At 37.8% G+C, this 21,906-nt stretch overlaps 1 protein-coding gene across 1 annotated transcript in view; it reads left to right on the top strand.

Moving 5' to 3' along the window:
• Window positions 1–21,906, top strand: part of LOC110455085 (tubby-related protein 4-like) — a 154,670-nt gene that overhangs the window by 87,082 nt on the left and 45,682 nt on the right. Inside the window, exons 6-7 of the mRNA XM_021505024.1 lie at window positions 831–947; window positions 19,426–19,568. Of these exons, the coding sequence (XP_021360699.1) occupies window positions 831–947; window positions 19,426–19,568 (260 nt within the window). The remainder of the gene's footprint in view (window positions 1–830; window positions 948–19,425; window positions 19,569–21,906) is intronic.

Raw genomic sequence — 21,906 nt, 5'->3', positions numbered from 1 at the left:
TGATATTGGGCCTGTAGCATGCTGGGAGGAAGGGCTTCCAAGTTTGTTCAAATGAATGACCTTGACCCACTTTCAAGGTCACAGGGTTCAAATGTCTTAAAATCTTCAAACAACTTCTTCTCAATTACCAAAAGGCCCAGGGTACTGATATTGGGCCTGTAGCATGCTGGGATGAAGGGCTACCAAGTTTGTTAAAATTAATGACCTTGACCCACTTTCAAGGTCACAGGGGTCAAATGTCTTAAAATCTTCAAACAACTTCTCAATGACCAAAAGGCCGAGGGTACTGATATTGGGCCTGTTTCATGCTGGGATGAGGGGCTACCAAGTTTGTTTAAATGAATGACCTTGACCCCCTTCCAAGGTCACAGGGGTCAAATATCTTAAAATCTTCAAACAAATTCTTCTCGATAACCAAAAGGCCAAGGGTACTGATATTGGGCCTGTATCATGCTTGGATGAAGGGCTACCAAGTTTGTTCAAATTCATGACCTTGACCCACTTTCAAGGTCACAGGGATCAAATGTCTTAAAATCTTCAAACAACTTCATCTCAATAACCAAGAGGCCAAGGGTACTGAAATTGGGCCTGTAGCATGCTGGGATGAAGGGCTACCAAGTTTGTTCAAATTAATGACCTTTTCCCACTTTCAACCTAATGTCCTTGTTCGACATTCGAGGTCACAGGCGATGCAGGCCCATTGGGCCTCTTGTTATGTTGGACAAACTTATTTGATAATTCATAAAAAAAATCTGAAGATGTATTTTTATCTCATCAATTTGATTGTTTACCTTATTGTTTATCACCATGGTTACACATTGTTTTTTCAGCTTCCTCTGCCGTAGATAGCAACCATGTCTTGGCCATCTGCTTCAAGTATGGAGCGATTTACCTGATGTCAAATTACGATGACATTTGTCCACGAGTTGTCCATACTTTACTCACAGGTAAGATTTTGGTTGCTAAAAGAAAAAACTAAATATTGTCCGTCAAACATTTTAGAGATTTGTCACTTACCAATTTCACCTCATATATCCCCATAAAGTACTGGTTTTGTGTTGAAACTGCAATAGAATGGTGGTGGTGGTGGGATTTTCATTAATCTAAATTCTACGATTGGGAGATGAGAAAGCCAACACTGCAGCTGATTTCGGAATCGGTCCAGATTCCAATAAGACAGCTATGAGATTTCTTTCAAAATGGAAACAGATTTAGTGTATCAGAAGCTTACTAAATGAACAGTGTACTTTAAAACCTTGTGGCCTAGGTTAACACTCTATAGCTGTGTAACATAGAGAATGCCATAGGGACACTTTGCTGATTAGCTGAGGCAAGGTCTTTGACCCATTTAGCCTTCTTCTGTCAACTCTGTGTGCAGAGAATGCACTGTTTTCTTTAGAATGTTTGACCCATTTAATTGTCTTCCGTCAATTCTGTGGTCAGAGACTGCAACTCTGTGTTCGGAGAAATGCACTGTTGTCTGTGAAATGTCAGCTTATTATGGGATGTACTCAGCTAATGTTTTCTGATCAGTGTCTGGCATTCCACAGTTGTTGTTACCAATGATTTATCCACAGTTCAATCTGTGGTAATACAACCCTCTGTATTCTGACATCCTGTGAAATCTGACCAATACCTTGTTTCTCACACGATTGAGGATTAGAAGGGTAAATATAACCAATATCAGGTCTCTCAAAGGATGACGGATTAGACAGGTTAAACCAAAATGTTGTGTCCCATAGGGTGTTAGCTTAGACAGGTCAATCAGACCAATATTAATTGTGTCAGTTAATGTGTTGAAATCAACAAGGTAATCAGACCAAAACATGTATCCACCAGGGTGTCAGATTAGACAGGTTAATTTGACCAATATGTTGTATTCCACAGGGTGTCATATTAGACAGGTTACACTGACAAATATGTTGTATTCAACAGGGTGTCAGATAAGACAGGTTACACTGACCAGTATGTTGCTTTTCCATGAATGTTGGATAAGTCAGGTGTCACTGTAAATTATTGTTTTTTTTATTTAAGTGATAAAAAACTGTCAAGAAGATGAAACTCATAGATTGCTTCACTGCATAAAGTCAAGAGAATCTGTTGAAGAGATACAATTTGAATAAAAAAAGAAAGAAAATATAAGTAAAAACTTCTTTTGAATAATTGAATTCCATTTCGGATTTTATTGAATGTCTTGTAATTTCATATCACTGATCCAGAACTGAATTGTTTCAGCTATTCTCGCTAGTAATCACTATAGGAAATGAAATCAATAACTGATCACCTAATATATCAGACGACACAAGTCCAAATCTGAAATTGACCAATGGTGATTTGGTGTTGACGTTTTCGCTGAGCTCACAGGATTTGTTAGATATTTATGAGATTACTATGGCAGACCCTGTCTTGTTTTCCTGTGCTATACAACCCTTTGGCATTATTGTACTCCACATGTAGAATCTGGATGGATTTTTGGAAGAAAATTGTTGGAAATTTCTTTGATAACCCATACAAAAGGGTGATCTGGCATTTTCAGAGCAAAGCTTGTCAAATTGAATCAACCCAATTATAGCCCAAGGAAAATTTTCTGTCAAGTAATGGGTGGGTAAAAGTGACTGGGAGGGAGCACATCCTGATTGCTTCGTAACGGATGTATGTGAAAGCTTTTAGCTCCGATGGTTTGCCTACTATAGACAATGAACAGTTGCTGCAATTGTAGTCCAGGATGTGCCAATCTGGATTTCAGGTCATGGCATATCAAACAGCTATGCAGTAGTAGCTTTAAGATGCCATTTTTCAGACATTTCTGTCAAATGTTTTGTCATATAAACCCTTTTTAACATCATTTGAATAGTCTACTTTTGAATTTCTGACAGGGATGATCTTAATGGTGGGCATTTCTCCATGATCCATGCCAGTTTTGAATTATTTATGATTTGAAAAACGGTCGCATCAATTGTTTCCTCTTCCAAGATTCCTAAATTATTGAATAATACAGTCCTTTTAGGTCAAGAACGGGACATAACTTCTGCCTGTATATATATCCTTGTTATTGATAAAACTTATAGACCTTTTCCCTACTTCGTTCCTTTCCTTTTCTCCCTCTCTCACCCATATTTACTTCCTCTCCATTCCCTACCTTGGAGGACAGACAGAGAGGAGAAGGAAGAGAAATACCCTTCCTCCTTCTCTCTGCTATCTTTTTCCCTTCCACTTCCTTATCCCCTCCCTACCTCTTTCCTCTCTCCCATTTTCTCTTATTCCCTCTTCCCCTTTCTGTACCTTCTTCTTCCTCTCATCAGCCTCTTGCCCACCTTATCCACTCTTTTCCCCTTAACTTTTCAAAGCCTCTACCTTCTGTCCTTCTGACCATCTCTCTCCTCCTCCTTCTTCAATACCTTCTCCCTCCTTCCTTTCTTCACCTTGTTCTCTTGCCTTCACTCTTTCTTCTTAAATTTTTCCATGCCTCTACCTTCTGTCCTTCCAACCAACCCCCTCCTCCTCCTCCCATACGTTTTCCCTCTTCCCCTCCTTCACCTCGTTCTTTTGTCTTCTCCACTTTTTCTTCCCCACATTTTCCACTCCTTTGCCGTAATTCTCTCCCTCCCTCCTGCATTCTGTCCATTCACACTTCTCATTGCCTTATACTGTCTTTCAATATTTTACCATCTTGACATGTAAGAAATAAATATAGTGAGTTATGATTATATAAAACATCTGTGTAATGACATCACAGTTTTTTATGCATTGAATTGTTTGAATATGCTTTTAGAAATTGAGTGAAAGGCATAAAATGAATCACTTACTGATTAGGTGATTAAGATATTTGGCAGTCTTAAATGGCTTCCGCATTATTATCACAGTCAAAGCGTTTAATTTCTTGTCATGACTAATCATTTCTAACTTGTACATTACCGTCCACAAAGAATATGCTGTGTTGTGATTCTGACTAATATGCGCTATTGGAAGGTTTGCAGGGGGCTGACTCATTAAATGATACTGGAGTTGATCTAAGCTGCATTACATCCCTGAATAATCGTACAATCATCTCCGGGGCAACTCTCTGGACGACGTATCCCATCGTCAACGGCGGTAGCAGATACAGAAATTGTCGGCCCACAATAATGGCTGTTCTTTGCAAACAATCAATGTACTGTAATCAAACAATATGTTTCTGAATGAGACTGGTATAACCGAATTATCTCTGTGTAGAGACACTCACGGACGGGTGGCATATCATAACCCACGCTCGCAATCAATACCGGCCGATTCACAACAGGCATTCCCGCGCTCTTGAGCACGCAGGCCAAACAATCACCTGAGGCCTATGACATTCATGTTATCCATTATTCAGAGAAGCCTTTCTTACTTCATGTTTTGATTGTGATATTTCTAGTGCTGGCTACAAATAAGTACAAATGGTGTGACAATCATCTGTAAATGTAGGGCAGAAAAAATTGAAGTCTTCTCTTGATCCGATTGTCACTCTTCAGACAAACCTAGATTCTTGTGTTAAAGGTTCTCTGTAATTCAGTTGGAATCAGAAAGAGGTTTTACAATGATCTGTATGATTGCAAACAAGAGGGGAAGGAGTTTGGCTTTACAAGAATGTTGTCAAATTTTATACAAGGTAACATAGACGTTGGTTTTACCGTGAGTTTGTTGAATTAGACACAAGTTTGGAGCAGAATGTGACTTTACTAAGTTTTTTGTCGAATTATACACACACATGAGGGCACAGAATTCTGCTTTAAAAAATATGTGTTCAATTGGACACAAGATGGTGACACAATGTGACTTGACCACACGTTAGTCCAATTAGACTCAGGACAGGGCACAATGTGGCTTGACCACACATTTGTCCACTTAGACACAGGACAGGGTCCAATGTGGCTTGACCACACGTTGGTCCAATTAGACACAGGACAGGGTACAATGTGGCTTGACCACACATTTGTCCAATTAGACACAGGACAGGGCACAATTAGACTTGACCACACGTTGGTCCAATTAGACACAGGACAGGGTACAATGTGTCTTGACCACACGTTTGTCCAATTAGACACAGGACAGGGTACGATGTGACTTGACCACAGGTTGGTCCAATTAGACACAGAACAGGGTACAATGTGGCGTGACCACATGTTTGTCCAATTAGACACAGGAAAGGGGACAATGTGACTTGACCACACGTTTGTCCAATTAGACACAAGACAGGGTACAATGTGACTTGACCACACGTTGGTCCAATTAGACTCAGGACAGGGCACAATGTGACTTGACCACACGTTGGTCCAATTAGACACAGAACAGGGTACAATGTGACTTGACCACACTTTGGTCCAATTAGACACAGGACAGGGTACAATGTGACTTGTCCAATTAGACACAGGACAGGGTACAATGTGGCTTGACCACACGTTTGTCCAATTAGACACAGGACAGGGTACAATGTGACTTGACCACATGTTTGTCCAATTAGACACAGGAAAGGGGACAATGTGACTTGACCACACGTTTGTCCAATTAGACACAGGACAGGGTACAATGTGACTTGACCACACGTTGGTCCAATTAGACACAGAACAGGGTACAATGTGGCTTGACCACATGTTTGTCCAATTAGACACAGGAAAGGGTACAATGTGACTTGACCACACGTTTGTCCAATTAGACACAGGACAGGGTACAATGTGACTTGACCACATGTTTGTCCAATTAGACACAGGACAGGGTACAGTGTGGCTTGTCCAATTAGACACAGAACAGGGTACAATGTGGCTTCTTTCTTGATTCTGTCCCACTAGACACTAACTTGATTCTGTCCCACTAGACACTTACTTGATTCTGTCCCACTAGACGCTTACTTGATTCTGTCCCACTTATTAAGACACTTACTTGATTCTGTCCCACTAGACACTAGAAAGGGATCAAAATGTTGTCAACCATGCTATTGTTCACATAGTTACAGGGTTTGTGTCCAGGTATTATTGGATTTAAATACAATTATAAAGCAGTTTCTGAAATACTTTTATAGAGAACATGAATTTTCAATTACTAAACCAAATGCCCTGAAGGATCCCTGTCCTACTGCACTGTTTGTTTGTATGTAGAAAAGAGCAATTTCCAATGCACAGTTATAGCTTTTGGTAGCGGTATGGGTATCCTTAAAATTAATGTTTATATCAATTTTCAAAAATATCCGAAGATGATTTTGTTCACTTAAATGAATTTTAGCTTATTTCTTATATTTCAATTTTGCTTAATGGAGTAAAAGTCCAGATGATTTTATAAATATGTAACACATCAAAGCAGAAGAAAATACCATGTAAGATTGGTAGTAATTTTAAACATAATATGTATTTTGGAGATTCTTGAATCCTTTTATGAGTTTGAATTGTGTCTGGTAAATCCTGATCGAGGTTAATGCAGTGTTTGACATTTGTCGTTCAGTAAAAGTACACTGTAGATGTGCAGGTCTCCACAGTGTCGTGATGGATCTTGTGTTTACGGTATCAATTATTCTAACCCACGCTTCCTCTTAAACTGCCAATGATGGCAAACTTTAAAGATTTGATTACACAGAAGCTAAAGCAGGGCAATTTCAGTGTTTATGCCCTCTCTAGCAATGGGCTGTAAATTCAATATCAATGATGACCTTAAATATCTAAGAACCTCATTGCAGTTGTTATAAATTGTTGTTCTGAGTTTATAACCTGTGACAATTAATTAAGTCACTGTAATACTGACCTTATAACCAGTGACAATTAATACGGTCACTGTAATACTGACCTTATAACCAGTGACAACTAATTAGGTCACTTTGATACTGGCATTAAAACCAGTGACAATTAATTAGGTCACTGTAATACTGACCTTATAACCAGTGACAATTAATTAGGTCACTGATACTGACCTTATAACCAGTGACAATTAATTTTAAACTGTTCAAGATATCTTGATCAAACTTGACGTATACATGCATCACCCACAGGTGTTCAGTGCACTGAAATTAGGTCTTGTGTCCCACTATATACAGAGTAATGGCCCTTTGTTTATTTTAATACTGAAGGTTGTTCATGGCATAACTTCCATGTTATTTCACCTACGTTGACCAAACTTGCTATATTTATGTATCTTGGGAAGGTGGAAAGTTGAGTACTGAAATTGGGTATCGTGCCTCACTATGTAAAGAGATGTGGCCCTTTGTTAATTTTTTACACACCTTAATCTTGATGTGACCTTTCTATTCTTCCAAATATGCATATTGGCTCATAAGGGGAGACATATGTTTTTGTTCACAAAAACAAATTTCTAGTCTAATGATTAGGGGCATGTCCTCTGGGAACAGAGTAGTGTTAGCCTTATCCAGGGTTTGAAGGTGAAGAGTTAGCCTACAAACTCTATGAGCAAGAGTTCTGCCAGAGCTTTCATTCCTCAGAGGACAAGTTTTTGTGCCCTAATAGAGCATTCCAGGCTTAGTAGATAAGTACTGATTGGTTTATCACTATGAACTGTCTTATCACTATATAAGCTGCATCCACCACCTCCGGTTACTATATCTAAGTGGATAGGGAAAACAATCAAATTAGCCTTTAGACTCGCTAATGCTGGTGAGCCGGAGATTCTGTTGGTTTGAGCACATGACACTTGAATTCTGTCCACCTCTTTGGCACTTTTCCATGGTGTCCAGCATTGATGAGGTCATGGAGGTAGTAAGAAGGAAGGCAGAATTCAGTTTCACCATTCTCTATGAAGGATGATGCTCAAAGAGACGGCTGTATTGGTAGATGAGCAATAACAGCAGGGAGAAGACCTTCAATGAGGAGATAATTGATAAAAAGCCCTCCCAGCCTCCTCTGATCGTAGTTCTAGTAGGTAAGTGGAAGGTTAGGTTGTGCAGTGGATAGCACACTCACCTAAGCAGCTGACGTCTGATTCCCCGATCGGACGTGAAAAGGTATAGGGTCACCTGCCCGACCACGTGGGGTTTCTCCAGGTACGATACATTGGTTTCCTCCTACATTAAGACTTGCTAGCATCCGGGCCAACAAGAGTGATTGATATAAGTCTAAATAACTTGTTTCATATTTGTTGTGAAATAAATGAGGTTTATATTTAGTAGGTAAGGATGATGTAACAGTCATTATTTCTGTCTTATGGAAAGAATGGTCTCTGAGCATCACCAAAGTTACCTATTAGAAGCCTGCGTACCTTCCTACAGACTTAATGTTTGGTAATGAATTGGAGGACTGTGTTCTCTGAACAATGACTGATCATATGGTTTCATTTGGTGCGGGCCGTATGCTCCATACGTTTGAATTGTTGTTAATGTTTATTGGTGAATATGCAAAAGAAAGATTATTTGGCACGATGATGGGAAGTGCATGAATGTCAAACAGAAAACTTTTTCTGAATGCAATAATCTCAGATCAAGAACAGGGAAACCGAAATAAATCAGGAAAGATGCTAAGTGTTTCATAAATACATTTCCTGTTGACTTTGTAATTTATTGAGAAAGCAAACCTGACATTATTGACAAATTAGACCCCAGGAGAACTTGAGTATGGTAATGACTATGTATCACACGAAGGGAAGATCCCAAAGGTTAGGAGGGTTTGGTGATGACCATGGATCAGAGGACGCTGTAATGCCCCTCAGACACGACAAAAATGATTGTCCACAATGGCTTTTTCTCTTTACATTGTCTGAAGTATACATAATGGGATGACTTTTAGATAGGTGTTTGGCCGTTTTATTACCCAGAATTCTGTATGGAAGTAGCATTGTAGTGATTTATAAACGTTTGTCACATTGGTAACACATGTGAGACGACATGTACTGGTTAGAGAAATCAAATGTATGATAGCACATAGTGGACACACTGTACTTAAGGAAATCTATGGTAGCACATATTGGACACACTGTACCATAGAGTTCTGTTACCAATTTTAAAAAAAATATGGTAACATATAGTGGACACACTGAACTTATGGAAATGTATGGTAGCACATACAGACCATAAAGTTCTGTTATTATTGTAGAAATAAATGGAAACACATAGTGGACACACTGTACTTATAGTAAATGTATGGTAGCACATATAGACCACAATGTTCAATAATTATTGTAGAAATATATATGGAAACACATAGTGGACACACTGTACTTATAGAAAATGTATGGTAGCACATATAGACCACAATGCTCAATAATTAATGTAGAAATATATGGAAACACATAGTGGACACACTGTACTTATAGAAATGTATGGTAGCACATACAGACCATAAAGTTCTGTTATTATTGTAGAAATATATGGAAACTCATAGTGGACACACTGTACTTATAGAAATGTATGGTAGCACATATAAACCACAATGTTCAGTAATTATTGTAGAAATATATGGAAACACATAGTAGACACACTGTACTTATAGAAATGTATGGTAGCACATATAAACCACAATGTTCAGTAATTATTGTAGAAATATATGGAAACACATAGTGGACACACTGTACTTATAGAATTATGGAAATGAATGGTTGCACAGGGAGCTCACTTGGTTATACTGTTTTCTTACAATTACAAAATGAAATGTATGACAACACATACCAGACACACTGTGTTGTTATGATTATAGAAATGTATGGCAACACATACCAGACACACTGTGCTGTTATAATTATAGAAATGTATGGTAGTACATGCCAGATACACTGTGCTGTTATGATTATAGAAATATATGGTAGCACATGCCAGACACATTGTGCTGTTATGATTATAGAAATGTATGGTAGCACATACCAGACACACTGTTCTGTTATAATTATAGAAATGTATGGTAGCCCATACCAGACACACTGTGCTTTTATGATTATAGAAATGTACGGTAGCACATGCCAGACACATTGTCCTGTTATGATTATAGAAATATATTGTAGCACATGCCAGACACATTGTCCTGTTATGATTATAGAAATGGATGGTAGCCCATGCCAGACACATTGTGCTGTTATGATTATAGAAATATATGGTAGCACATGCCAGACACACTGTGCTGTTATGATTATAGAAATGTATGGTAGCACATAAAATACACTTGGAAACACACGGCCCTGATTGCTCAAAGATTGATTTGTCAACCAGTGGTTAGGAAACATTTTAAAATGTAAGTACAACAAAATAAGGAACATTGTACATCTTTTGTTGCTATAGATGTTTAGACAGATCAGATTGATGTGAGCCCAAATTTTTTAGTGGTAGCTGTTAGAATTTTTCACTGACCACTGGTTTAAATTAACCAACCTTTGAGGAACTCGAGCCAGATGTCCAATTTTGGTGTCTCAATACTTGGATGCCGGCATATCTAACAAGCAAGATAACTCCAGCAAGTGCAAGAAGAATTAAAATAGGCAGAACCTCTATGAAAATTTTAAAAAAGTTATATTTTACGGGTAGTTACGATTTCATTTCTATAATTTCACAATCTTGTAGTCCATTTTAGTAGCACATAACTGAACTCTATGATAGAAATAAAATTATCCTGTTCTATATTTTATTGTTAAAGTCTTGCTGACAAAAACAACCACTATTTTAAGTTTTTTCTATAAATAAAAAGTACAGTTGATGCGTCATATCTGTTCCCATGACGACTTCAATAAAAGTCTTTACTATAGACACTGCTAAACAGCATGAAAATAAAACACATCACAGGGCAATGTACACGTCAATAGGACACACAAACGTCATATATTCAGGCAACTTGGGCTCTATCTGACCCAGTATTGTCGAAGCAAATTGTCACACAAAACACAAAACCAAATATAATTTGAGTGCATCCAGAAAGCTGGGTATTTGTTTCCTGTGCAGATGTCAGACAAAATTATTATAACCCCAATATGTACTGTTCGAGAATCAATAAACTTCACAGCTCATCCTGTCAGGGGGCACCTGGTCTTTCATTGTTTTCGTGTTCCATTTTTTCATTGGCTGTGCATATGACAATCTGATGTTTCCCTCGACAATTGTAAATTGTTCGAGATGTCCAGAATTATTATGTTTCTAAGAAATGTGTAAGAAAATTGGGAGCGTCTGGAGCATTTGACAGCATTTTAACCTCAGTGTGTCGGTAGGCGCAGGTTTAACCCCAGTGTGTCGGTAGGCGCAGGTTTAACCCCGGTGTGTCGGTAGGTGCAGGTTTAACCCCATTGACAATGTCAGTAGGTGCAGGTTTAACCCCGGTGTGTCGGTAGGGGCAGGTTTAACCCCAGTGACAATGTCAGTAGGTGCAGGTTTAACCCCAGTGTGTCGGTAGGTGCAGGTTTAACCCCAGTGTGTCGGTAAGTGCAGGTTTGACTTATTGGCATCAGGGGCGACATGGTTCGGGCAGCTCAAAAGGTATCTGAATATAATTGTATAGATAATGTTTACCTGATAGAAGCCATGGGTAAAAGTTTTGATTTTCATTGTCAGATTCAGTGTTACATATTTACTTGGGAAATAAAATAAACAGCAGTTGATACCCTCAGGAGTAAGCTCAGTAAGCTTAGTTTGTACAAAACACATTTCAGGCTTTCCTAATGTTTCAGTTTGTTTACAACATTACAATAGAAATCCTGTTTTCTCAAAGTTTTCATTTGTACAGATTCCAACCTGTCACTACCAAAGTGTCTCAAAAGCAGTTTTGATTTTTAAACTATTTTTAGAAGTACCAACTGCTTTCATTAAGAAAGTTGCAACCCAAGGTTGAAGTTTGCATTTCAAGATGGAAAACCAATTCAAATTGTCTAAAAGCATGACAGATTCTGTACAGAGATTACTGTAGGTGAGATCATCTGCTGAAACAACTAGTGTCTATGACTCTTTCAATTATATTTTAAAGTATGTTTGCGTTGCATCTGTTGAGCAACATTTTTATCTGTACACAAACTGTGTCGATTTCTATGAGAAATGTTTTGTTTGTTCAAAATCATTTCAATATGGTACCATGCTTTCTGGGGGGAAAAAATAGTTTGTACGAAATCATTTGAATAGGTATCATGCTTTAATTTAAGTTAGCTTTGATTGACTGGAATAATTCGATGGTGGATGCACTTTTGAAAACATAAAACAATTGTCTTGCAAAAATTGGCTCTTGCTAGAAATCTTGGAAATCGGGGCCTCGGTGGCCAAGTGGTTAAGGCGTCTGCCATTCTGCTACCACTTGCCCTTCATCACTGGGTCGAGGGTTCGAGACCTAAGTGAGGCAGTCGCAAGGTACTGGCCGTAGATCGGTGGTTTTTCTCAGGGAACTCTGGCTTTCCTCCACCACCAAAACCTGGCACATCCTTAAATGACCATAGCTGTTAATAGGACGTAGAACACAAACAAACCAAATCTTAGCTTACAAGACTGAATAGAGAGTGATATTTGTGTAGCTTTGTTATTACAGTAAGTGCCTTTTGTGTGTTATCAGCAGGCTTCATTTAAACATGAGCTGACTCCAATTGTTGCCGAAATGGGAGCGTATACCTCTAGTCTTCATGTTGTATGGTTCACCCTACATTGTTCCCATTCTTATTTTCATTTTTTTCATAATAAACGGGAGATGTGGGTGATCCATTAGGCAAAAACAAGGAGGTATCCATATAAAGGGAAGTATGCATGAACAATTCTAATCAATTTAAACTGAATTTCTCCCTCTAATTTGAGTTGAGTAATGAAATAAGCAGCGCTTCCTTCAGTAATTTAAGTGTGAAAGCAATCAGTAGAAACACAATGCTTGGTAGATACCAGGATCTCTCAGCATGACTATCCATCATAAGCTGTTGGGATCGACAGTGTCGTTTGTATTAGTGTGTGGGTTAACGTCTCCTTCAATGGTACAGTACAGCTAGCACAGGTCTGCTATCACTGGTATATCCCAGGTCTCCTATTACTGGTATATCCAAGGTCTCCTATCACTGGTATATCACAGGTCTCCTATCACTGGTATATCACAGGTCTCCTATTACTGGTATATCCTAGGTCTCCTATTACTGGTATATCCAAGGTCTCCTATCACTGGTATATCACAGGTCTCCTATCACTGGTATAACACAGGTTCCCTATCACTGGTATATCACAGGTTCCCTATCACTGGTATATCACAGGTCTCCTATCACTGGTATATCCCAGGTCTTCTATCACTGGTATAGCACAGGTCTCCTATCACTGGTATATCACATATTTCCTATCACTGGTATATCACAGATCTCCTATCACTGGTATATCACAGGTCTCTCATCACTGTTATATCACAGGTCTCCTATCACTGGTATATCCCTGGTTTCCTATCACTGGTATATCACAGGTCTCCTATCACTGGTATATCTCAGGTCTCCAATCACTGGTATATCACCAGTTCCCTATCACTGGTATAACACAGGATATCCCTGGTCTCCTGTCACTGGTATAACACAGGATCCCTATCACTGGTATACCCCTGGTTTCCTATCACTGGTATACCCCTGGTTTCCTATCACTGGGATATCCCCAGTTCCCTATCACTGGTATACCCCTGGTTTCCTATCACTGGTATAACACAGGTTCCCTATCACTGGTATACCCCTGGTTTCCTATCACTGGTATACCCCTGGTTTCCTATCACTGGTATACCCCTGGTTTCCTATCACTGGGATATCCCCAGTTCCCTATCACTGGTATATTACAGGTATCCTGTCACTGGTATCTCACAGATCTCCTGTCACTGTTATATCACAGGTATCCTATCACTGGTATATCCCCAGTTCCCTATCACTGGTATATCACAGGTCTCCTATCAATGGTATATTCCAGGTCTCCTATCACTGGTATATCACAGGTCTCCTATCATTGGTATATCACAGGTCTCCTGTCACTGGTATAACACAGGTTCCCTATCACTGGTATATCCCCAGTTCCCTATCACTGGTATATCACAGGTCTCCTATCACTGGTATATCCCAGGTCTCCTATCACTGGTATATCTCAGGTCTCCAATCACTGGTATATCCCAGGTCTCCTATCACTGGTATATCACAGGTCTCCTATCACTGGTATATCACAGGTCTTCTATCACCGGCATATCACAGGTCTCCTATCACTGGTATATCACAGGTCTCCTATCACTGGTATAGCACAGGTCTCCTATCACTGGTATAGCACAGGTCTCCTATCACTGGTATATCACATATTTCCTATCACTGGTATATCACAGATCTCCTATCACTGGTATATCACAGGTCTCCCATCACTGTTATATCACAGGTCTCCTATCACGGGTATATCACATATTTCCTATCACTGGTATATCACAGATCTCCTATCACTGGTATATCACAGGTCTCCCATCACTGTTATATCACAGGTCTCCTATCACGGGTATATCACAGGTTTCCTATCACTGGTATATCACAGATCTCCTATCACTGGTATATCACAGGTCTCCCATCACTGTTATATCACAGGTCTCCTATCACGGGTATATCACATATTTCCTATCACTGGTATATCACAGATCTCCTATCACTGGTATATCACAGGTCTCCCATCACTGTTATATCACAGGTCTCCTATCACGGGTATATCACATATTTCCTATCACTGGTATATCACAGATCTCCTATCACTGGTATATCACAGGTCTCCCATCACTGTTATATCACAGGTCTCCTATCACGGGTATATCACAGGTCTTCTATTACTGGTATATCACAGGTCTCCTATCACTGGTATATCACAGGTATCCTATCACTGGTATATCACAGGTATCCTGTCACTGGTATATCACAGATCTCCTGTCACTGGTATTTCACAGGTCTCCTATCACTGGTATATCACAGGTGTCCTATCACTGGTATATCACAGGTCTCCTATCACTGGTATATCACATATTTCCTATCACTGGTATATCACAGATCTCCTATCACTGGTATATACCAGGTTTCCTATCACTGGTATATCACAGGTATCCTATCACTGGTATATCACAGATCTCCTGTCACTGGTATATTACAGGTTCCCTATCACTGGTATATCACAGGTTCCCTATCACTGGTATATTTCAGGTCTCCTATCATTGGTATATCACAGGTCTCCTATCACTGGTATATCACAGGTATCCTATCACTGGTATATCACAGATCTCCTGTCACTGGTATATCACAGGTCTTCTATCACTGGTATATTACAGGTTCCCTATCACTGGTATATTACAGGTTCCCTATCACTGGTATATCACAGGTTCCCTATCACTGGTATATTACAGGTCTCCTATCACTGGTATATCACAGGTCTCCTATCACTGGTATATCACAGGTATCCTATCATTGGTATATCCCAGGTTTCCTATCACTGGTATATCACAGGTATCCTATCACTGGTATATTACAGATCTCCTGTCACTGGTATATCACAGGTTCCCTATCACTGGTATATTACAGGTTCCCTATCACTGGTATATCACAGGTTCCCTATCACTGGTATAGTACAGGTCTCCTATCACTGGTATATCCCAGGTCTCCTATCACTGGTATATCACATATTTCCTATCACTGGTATATCACAGATCGCCTGTCACTGGTATAACACAGGTTCCCTATCACTGGTATATTAGAGGTCTCCTATCACTGGTATATCACAGGTATCCTATCCCTGGTATATCCCAGATCTCCTGTCACTGGTATAACACAGGTTCCCTATCACTGGTATATTACAGGTTCCCTATCACTGGTATATTAGAGGTCTCCTATCACTGGTATATCACAGGTCTCCTATCACTGGTATATCACAGGTATCCTTTCACTGGTATATCACAGGTCTTTTATCACTGGTATAATATAGGTGTTTGTCAGCTGGAATATGAAGTCAAGATTGTGTTTTGGAAAATTGCTGTGACAATATTATAGAAAATGCCATTTGAAATATTGCAGAGACATAAAGAATCATTTGGAATATTGATGAGATATGGTAATATTTAATAGGTTATTTGAAATTTTGCACAGACATATGGAAGATGTTATCTTGAAGCGTTGTTTAGATGTTAAAATGGCATTTTTAGATATTTTTTGCAATACATAGAAAGAAAATGCTATTTGAAATATGTGCTGATATGGGAAAATGTCAATTTAGAAAATTGCTGGGAACGTTGATGATGCCATTTCAAGTATTGCAGTGACATGATGAAGATGTCATACGGAGAACATGCATTGCTCAGATCAAAACAACATGATAATTAGAAATTTAATGATGCACTGTCATTCCGATGATGAAATGCATCTCACACAAATGAGCTACATGAATTGCTCCATATTTAAAGTTTAATGAACAATTGACAGAGTGCTTGGGGAGATTCTGTGATAACACCCATGTTGGTGTTTACCGTTCATTGATATATCTGGTGAAGGACAAGCTGGTAGCCCATCCCCATGTCAGACGAAGCTGTACATGTTAATTCTGCTGATGATGTATTGCCTTCAATTCACAATTAAAAATGAAAGAGACTGGAAGAGAATCATATATAACATACTGTGAAATGAGTTGATATGAAAGCAACTCTTATATGAAAATTTCACTATTTGTAAGGCAAAAATTATCCCAACTGCAATTACAAATACAAAATTTAGCTTTATTTTTTTAAACCCTATAAAAATGTTAATGCATTGTCTTTGTTAATTCCTTATTATACATTTGTTTCAAAAAACCCTAGACTAGATGATATTAAGTTATATCACCCTTTTGTTACCATAAGCCATCTTTTTCCTTTTCAAGAGACATGATCACAAATAACCACTTACGATACAATATTGGAGTATTTAAACTAGGGGATTAAGTGTTTTGTTTTGTGGTGATCAACTTCCTTAGTACAGCAGATTTCGCTTATTATCACTTCTGATTTGTCAGATGAAAATGTGATATTAACCGGAAAGTGACATAAAAAGAAAACATGTTTTTCTGACCATTTCAGGTGTCAAAACCCGGAAATTACCGTATTTAAATGTCAAAGTGATATGGTATTACAAAGAAGACAGTATAATTAAAAAAATTGTAACTAACGCGACTTTCTATATTATCAGTGAAGTTATCACTTTTCATTTATTTATTTCATTTAAATATGCAGCCAATATACTTGCTAAATTCCGGTGAAAAGCACCTTCGATCGTACGTGATCAAATAAGCCTAGATGGACATGTAGTTGTCGGTTGCTAGTGTATAATCTGCTCCAAATTAAGTCGTAAAGAATGTCATGTTAGTACAAATTTACCTTAATCTTTTCNTTATATCACCCTTTTGTTACCATAAGCCATCTTGATTTTGGGTTAGTTAACATCTTTTTTCTTTTCAAGAGACATGATCACAAATAACCACTTACGGTACAATATTGGAGTATTTCAACTAGGGGATTAAGTGTTTTGTTTTGTGGTGATCAGCTACCTTAGTACAGTAGATTTCGCTTATTATCACTTCTGATTTGTCAGATGAAAATGTGATATTAACCGGAAAGTGACCTAAAGAGAAAACATGTTTTCTGACAATTTCAGGTGTCAAAACCCGGAAATTACCGTATTTAAATGTCAAAGTGATATGGTATTACAAAGAAGATAGTTTAATTAAAAAATTGTAACTAACGCGACTTTCTTTATTATCGGTGAAGTTATCGCTTTTTATTTATTTATTTCATATAAATATGCAGCCAAAATACTTGCTAAATTCCGGCGAAAAGCACCTTCGATCGTACGTGATCAAATAAGCCTAGATCGACATGTAGTTGTCGGCTGCTAGTGTATAATCTGTTCCGAATTAAGTCGTAAAGAATGTCATGTTAGTACAAATTTACCTTAATCTTTTCATTGCTTTGATTTTCAAAACATCTTTGTAAATAAGATACTTCAATCGTGCGATCATACAGTCAGGAAAACCTGTTTACCAGGATATTATGACTTGGTGACACAGGAGAAATCTCCGGGATTGACAAGATATGTTTACACAGTAGGTTTAATTAGTGCTAGAGAGTTAACAAATACAGGTAAACATCATCAGCATAAATGGAACATCTGGAATCGAGACTTTTGGTCATCAAATGATATCTCTTCCTCGATGTTGTTATTCGGAAACAAGATCTCTTTTTCAGTGGTGATTTTTTGGACTGTGGTGTGAAATATTGGTTATTTCTGACAGACTGTGTGCAAATTTAACAGGGCTGCACTACTGAAGTTGTAAAGCCTCATTATGAACACGTCAGGGATTATAAAACAACTCTTTTTCTGAGTTGGCTCTCGCGAATGATTATTTGATATCACCGTAACATCGGAGAGTCCATTGTAAACATGAAACTCGCATCACAAACTTGATAACCATGATTACATAGCACTTTGATACTTCCTGATGGGAACTTTCACTGCTCTTCATTTTACATTGCCGACCATCGTTTATGACAACACTCGGAGTCACTGAAGTGTGAAATGTGTCGCCTTATTGATGGCAGTGATTCATGAGCTGGGTGGGGACACCTAATTAAAGGCCTTTAGTTGGTGTTTAAAGAGGAGATAGATTTATGCTGAATGCATTATAACGTAAAACTCTAATGATAAAATTTATGTCATTGTCTATAGGGATACACATCATGAAAGGGGTGTAGAAAAGTGTGTCGGTTTCATACTCCCCTCAAACTGACTATCTGGTCCCAGCTTCATACTCTCTTCACAATGACATTTGACACATTCATTAGATGTTTGAATTAACAATCCAATCCCTGTGATTTAACATTTAAATGAATATCTCATGAAAATGTTATTGATTTGCAGTAACAGTGTTGGATTACCCTTCAAAAACAAACTCCAGCAAGATCAATGTTTTTGTAACACAAAAGGCATATCCACCTTAACATTTCCTGATTTTGCAGTAGCAAATCAAAGATTTACTGATGCAATACTAATAAATACGTCCAATTATTTGACCTACAGTGATGTATGTGTCGTAAGTCTTTTCCGTTGGATTCTATGTCTGTTTGCTTGTTTTCAATCGACTTTTATGACTTTATATTTATTTCAAGTTTGATGAGAATTTTTAAAGTTTTTTTGAGAATTATCCAGTGTTCCTGAAGGTTACATTTAATTTGTTATTTGCGATGCTGTTAATGAGATAATGTTAAATATTTTTGTGAAAATTGTCTTGTTAAAAAATTATCATTGTCAATAGTTGAAGAAACATACATTTATATAAATAATGCCAAGATCAAGTCTGAATAGTTATCTAGCTGTGTGCAAAATTTCGTCTGTCAGGAAAATTAAGAAAAAAAATAATTTGATATGGGATCCAAAGGAAAGATAATTCAACTGGGTAGACTGGTTGTACTTTACTGTATTATGTTGTTATGTTGACCTCGTTTATTTGCCTTCATTATTGACCCTTGATGTCGTTTACAGGTCTGCGGATGGACTGGTCTAATTGCGGTGAAATATTGGCGGTGGGGGGCTTCATCCGTCTGCCAAATCTTCAGTGCAGGAATGAGCTACATTTCTACTCACGAGATGGACGTCTGCTTCACTGGATCTCAATTCCATCTCAGGTATGTTGAGGTCACAATGTCAAAGGTCATAATATCTTTTATAGTCAACTACTTTGGTGTCAGGGGGTCTTTGGATTACAGAGGTCATATGGTTACAGGGGTCACATGGTTACACTGGGTTCACATGGTTACATGAGTCGCATTGTTCCAGGAGTCGTACAGGTTCTTCTACTCTTGAAACAAATCGTCTTCTCCACAGAGTTTTCTTTCTATCTCAAGCAACAAAGGTCAGAGGATATAGGTACAATTGAAGTTACAGAGGTCATATGTCAAAGGAGTCATGTGAACTTTCAGAGGTCAACTGGCTATATGGGTCATTTGGTTTCTGTGGTCACAGCTAGGCTTACTAGCATCAATTTAAGTCACAAGATTGATTATGTCATCATGTTCTTTTCCTTAACATTTGTTTAAGAATTCCTTTGCAAATATTTCAAAAATAAAGATGTTTCTGCTTAAAGTTTAACTTTTGAATGTTGCATTTAGCTATTGAAACTTGGCAAGAGCGAGTCAGTATATATGCGACGTAGGATTTAGATAGGTTATCAGAGATTTGAATATTACCTACATACCTATATCGAGTGATAAAGTACCCTTGACCTGTTTCCATTTCTTAAAAAGCAATTGCTGTAAATAGCTGCATCTACTTATGCATAAGTTGCTGCCTTAGACCTTTATCTAAGCTCAGGTCATACTAGGTATAGCAACCTGTCGCAGAGCGTAAATGGAAATACATGTATTTTGCACTTTTAAACTCTACATGAGGAAGCCTGGAGGAGAAATATTTTGACAAGCTTTGTTCATTTGTCAAAAGTTTTTATCGAAAACATTTCGTGAACAAATATTGATTCTAGAAAGTTTATTGCCAAGAACTGTCACAAATATGTATAACAATTGGTTGAATCACTATTTCCTGCAGAACACTGGTAAATCAATATGTGAGGACACTGTAGGGAGGTATTTTATAAGATATATATATATAATGTACGGGTTGGTACAGAATTAAGTAGGGTGTGTCAATAGGATTTATAGAGGAATCACAAAATTGCAGGGGTGGTAATGCCTCTGTCATGAAAAAGTCTATAAATGTCTTGGCATATCGCTCTAACATCTTCATTTTTAATCGTATTAGATATGGAACTTGATAAATACAGAGTATAAGTACCAAGGTATAATGGTTTTACAGGTCCGTATTTCATCAATTTGTACCAAAGGTCAAGGTCACTGTTATTCTACATTCAAAAACATGTCATTTCTGTAGGTTTTTCATTAATTTTATGGTTGATTTCCATATTTCAATTAATTTTATTTGTCAGTGGAGGAGTGGCAGGGGTGCCACCATATGTCGGAGATATTATCTAGTAGACTTTTAAACTTGAACAGATATTTCTAATATCTTATGTACGAAAGCTTTATTTAAATTCGGTATAGTTACAAACGACAAAACATAAGCTCTAACGAGCTTTTAACCAAATAGTGTTGTGAGTGGAAAATGTTTCAAAATTCAAAAATGTACATGTTATAAATCGGTGTTTGGGCTTCATTTACCCATCATGCATTGCTTCATATAAGTTTTGTCAAAATGTTTGATGCTTTTGAGATAAAGGGACACAATCATTATTTAATTTTAAAATGATCTTGCAGTTTCCCTTTCTTGCTCTTGTTTTTCATATGAATGATTTGTATAAATGTAACTGAATTCCCAATGTGTTGATATAGAAAACAATTATTTGATATTTTTTCAAAGGAAATAAAAGGAATCAGATGCAAGGAAATCATTTCTGCAAAAAAAATCTGATCATGCTATGCTTTGTGTATACAAGTAATTAGGAATTACCCAATACTTTTTTCTATTTCAAAATTACCCATCATTCATTTCTGTCCTTAACTTGCCTTAGATAGGATTATTTGCCTTTGTACTGTTTCTGTCAGCCAGACAACACGTACAAACTCTTTAAGACAGGTCAGGGCCAACATTCCTGTCTGGTCGCTGGCGGATTAATAAGTTTAATCAGGCCATCATTTCAGAAGTCTGAGCTTCCTATTTCCTTCTGTTTACAATAGACACATATATGAGATAAAGCAATGCCAGTGATATGGAAGAATTTAGCATGGTTTATGTATTTTGTAAATCCCTAACATTGAGGTATATACGAAGCATGCATGAGATAAAGAATTTAGCATGGTTTATGTATTTTGTTAATCCCTAACATTGAGGTATATACGAAGCATACATGAGATAAAGAATTTAGCATGGTTTAAGTATTTTGTTATCCCCTGACATTGAGGTTGTGGAGGGGAGAGAAGGTTGCATAATAAACCTTAAGTCATTTGTTTTAGC

This window comes from Mizuhopecten yessoensis, unplaced genomic scaffold (assembly GCF_002113885.1).
Source record: "Mizuhopecten yessoensis strain PY_sf001 unplaced genomic scaffold, ASM211388v2 scaffold8131, whole genome shotgun sequence".
Lineage (NCBI taxonomy): Eukaryota > Metazoa > Mollusca > Bivalvia > Pectinida > Pectinidae > Mizuhopecten > Mizuhopecten yessoensis.
This window is presented reverse-complemented; position numbering and strand designations above follow the sequence as displayed.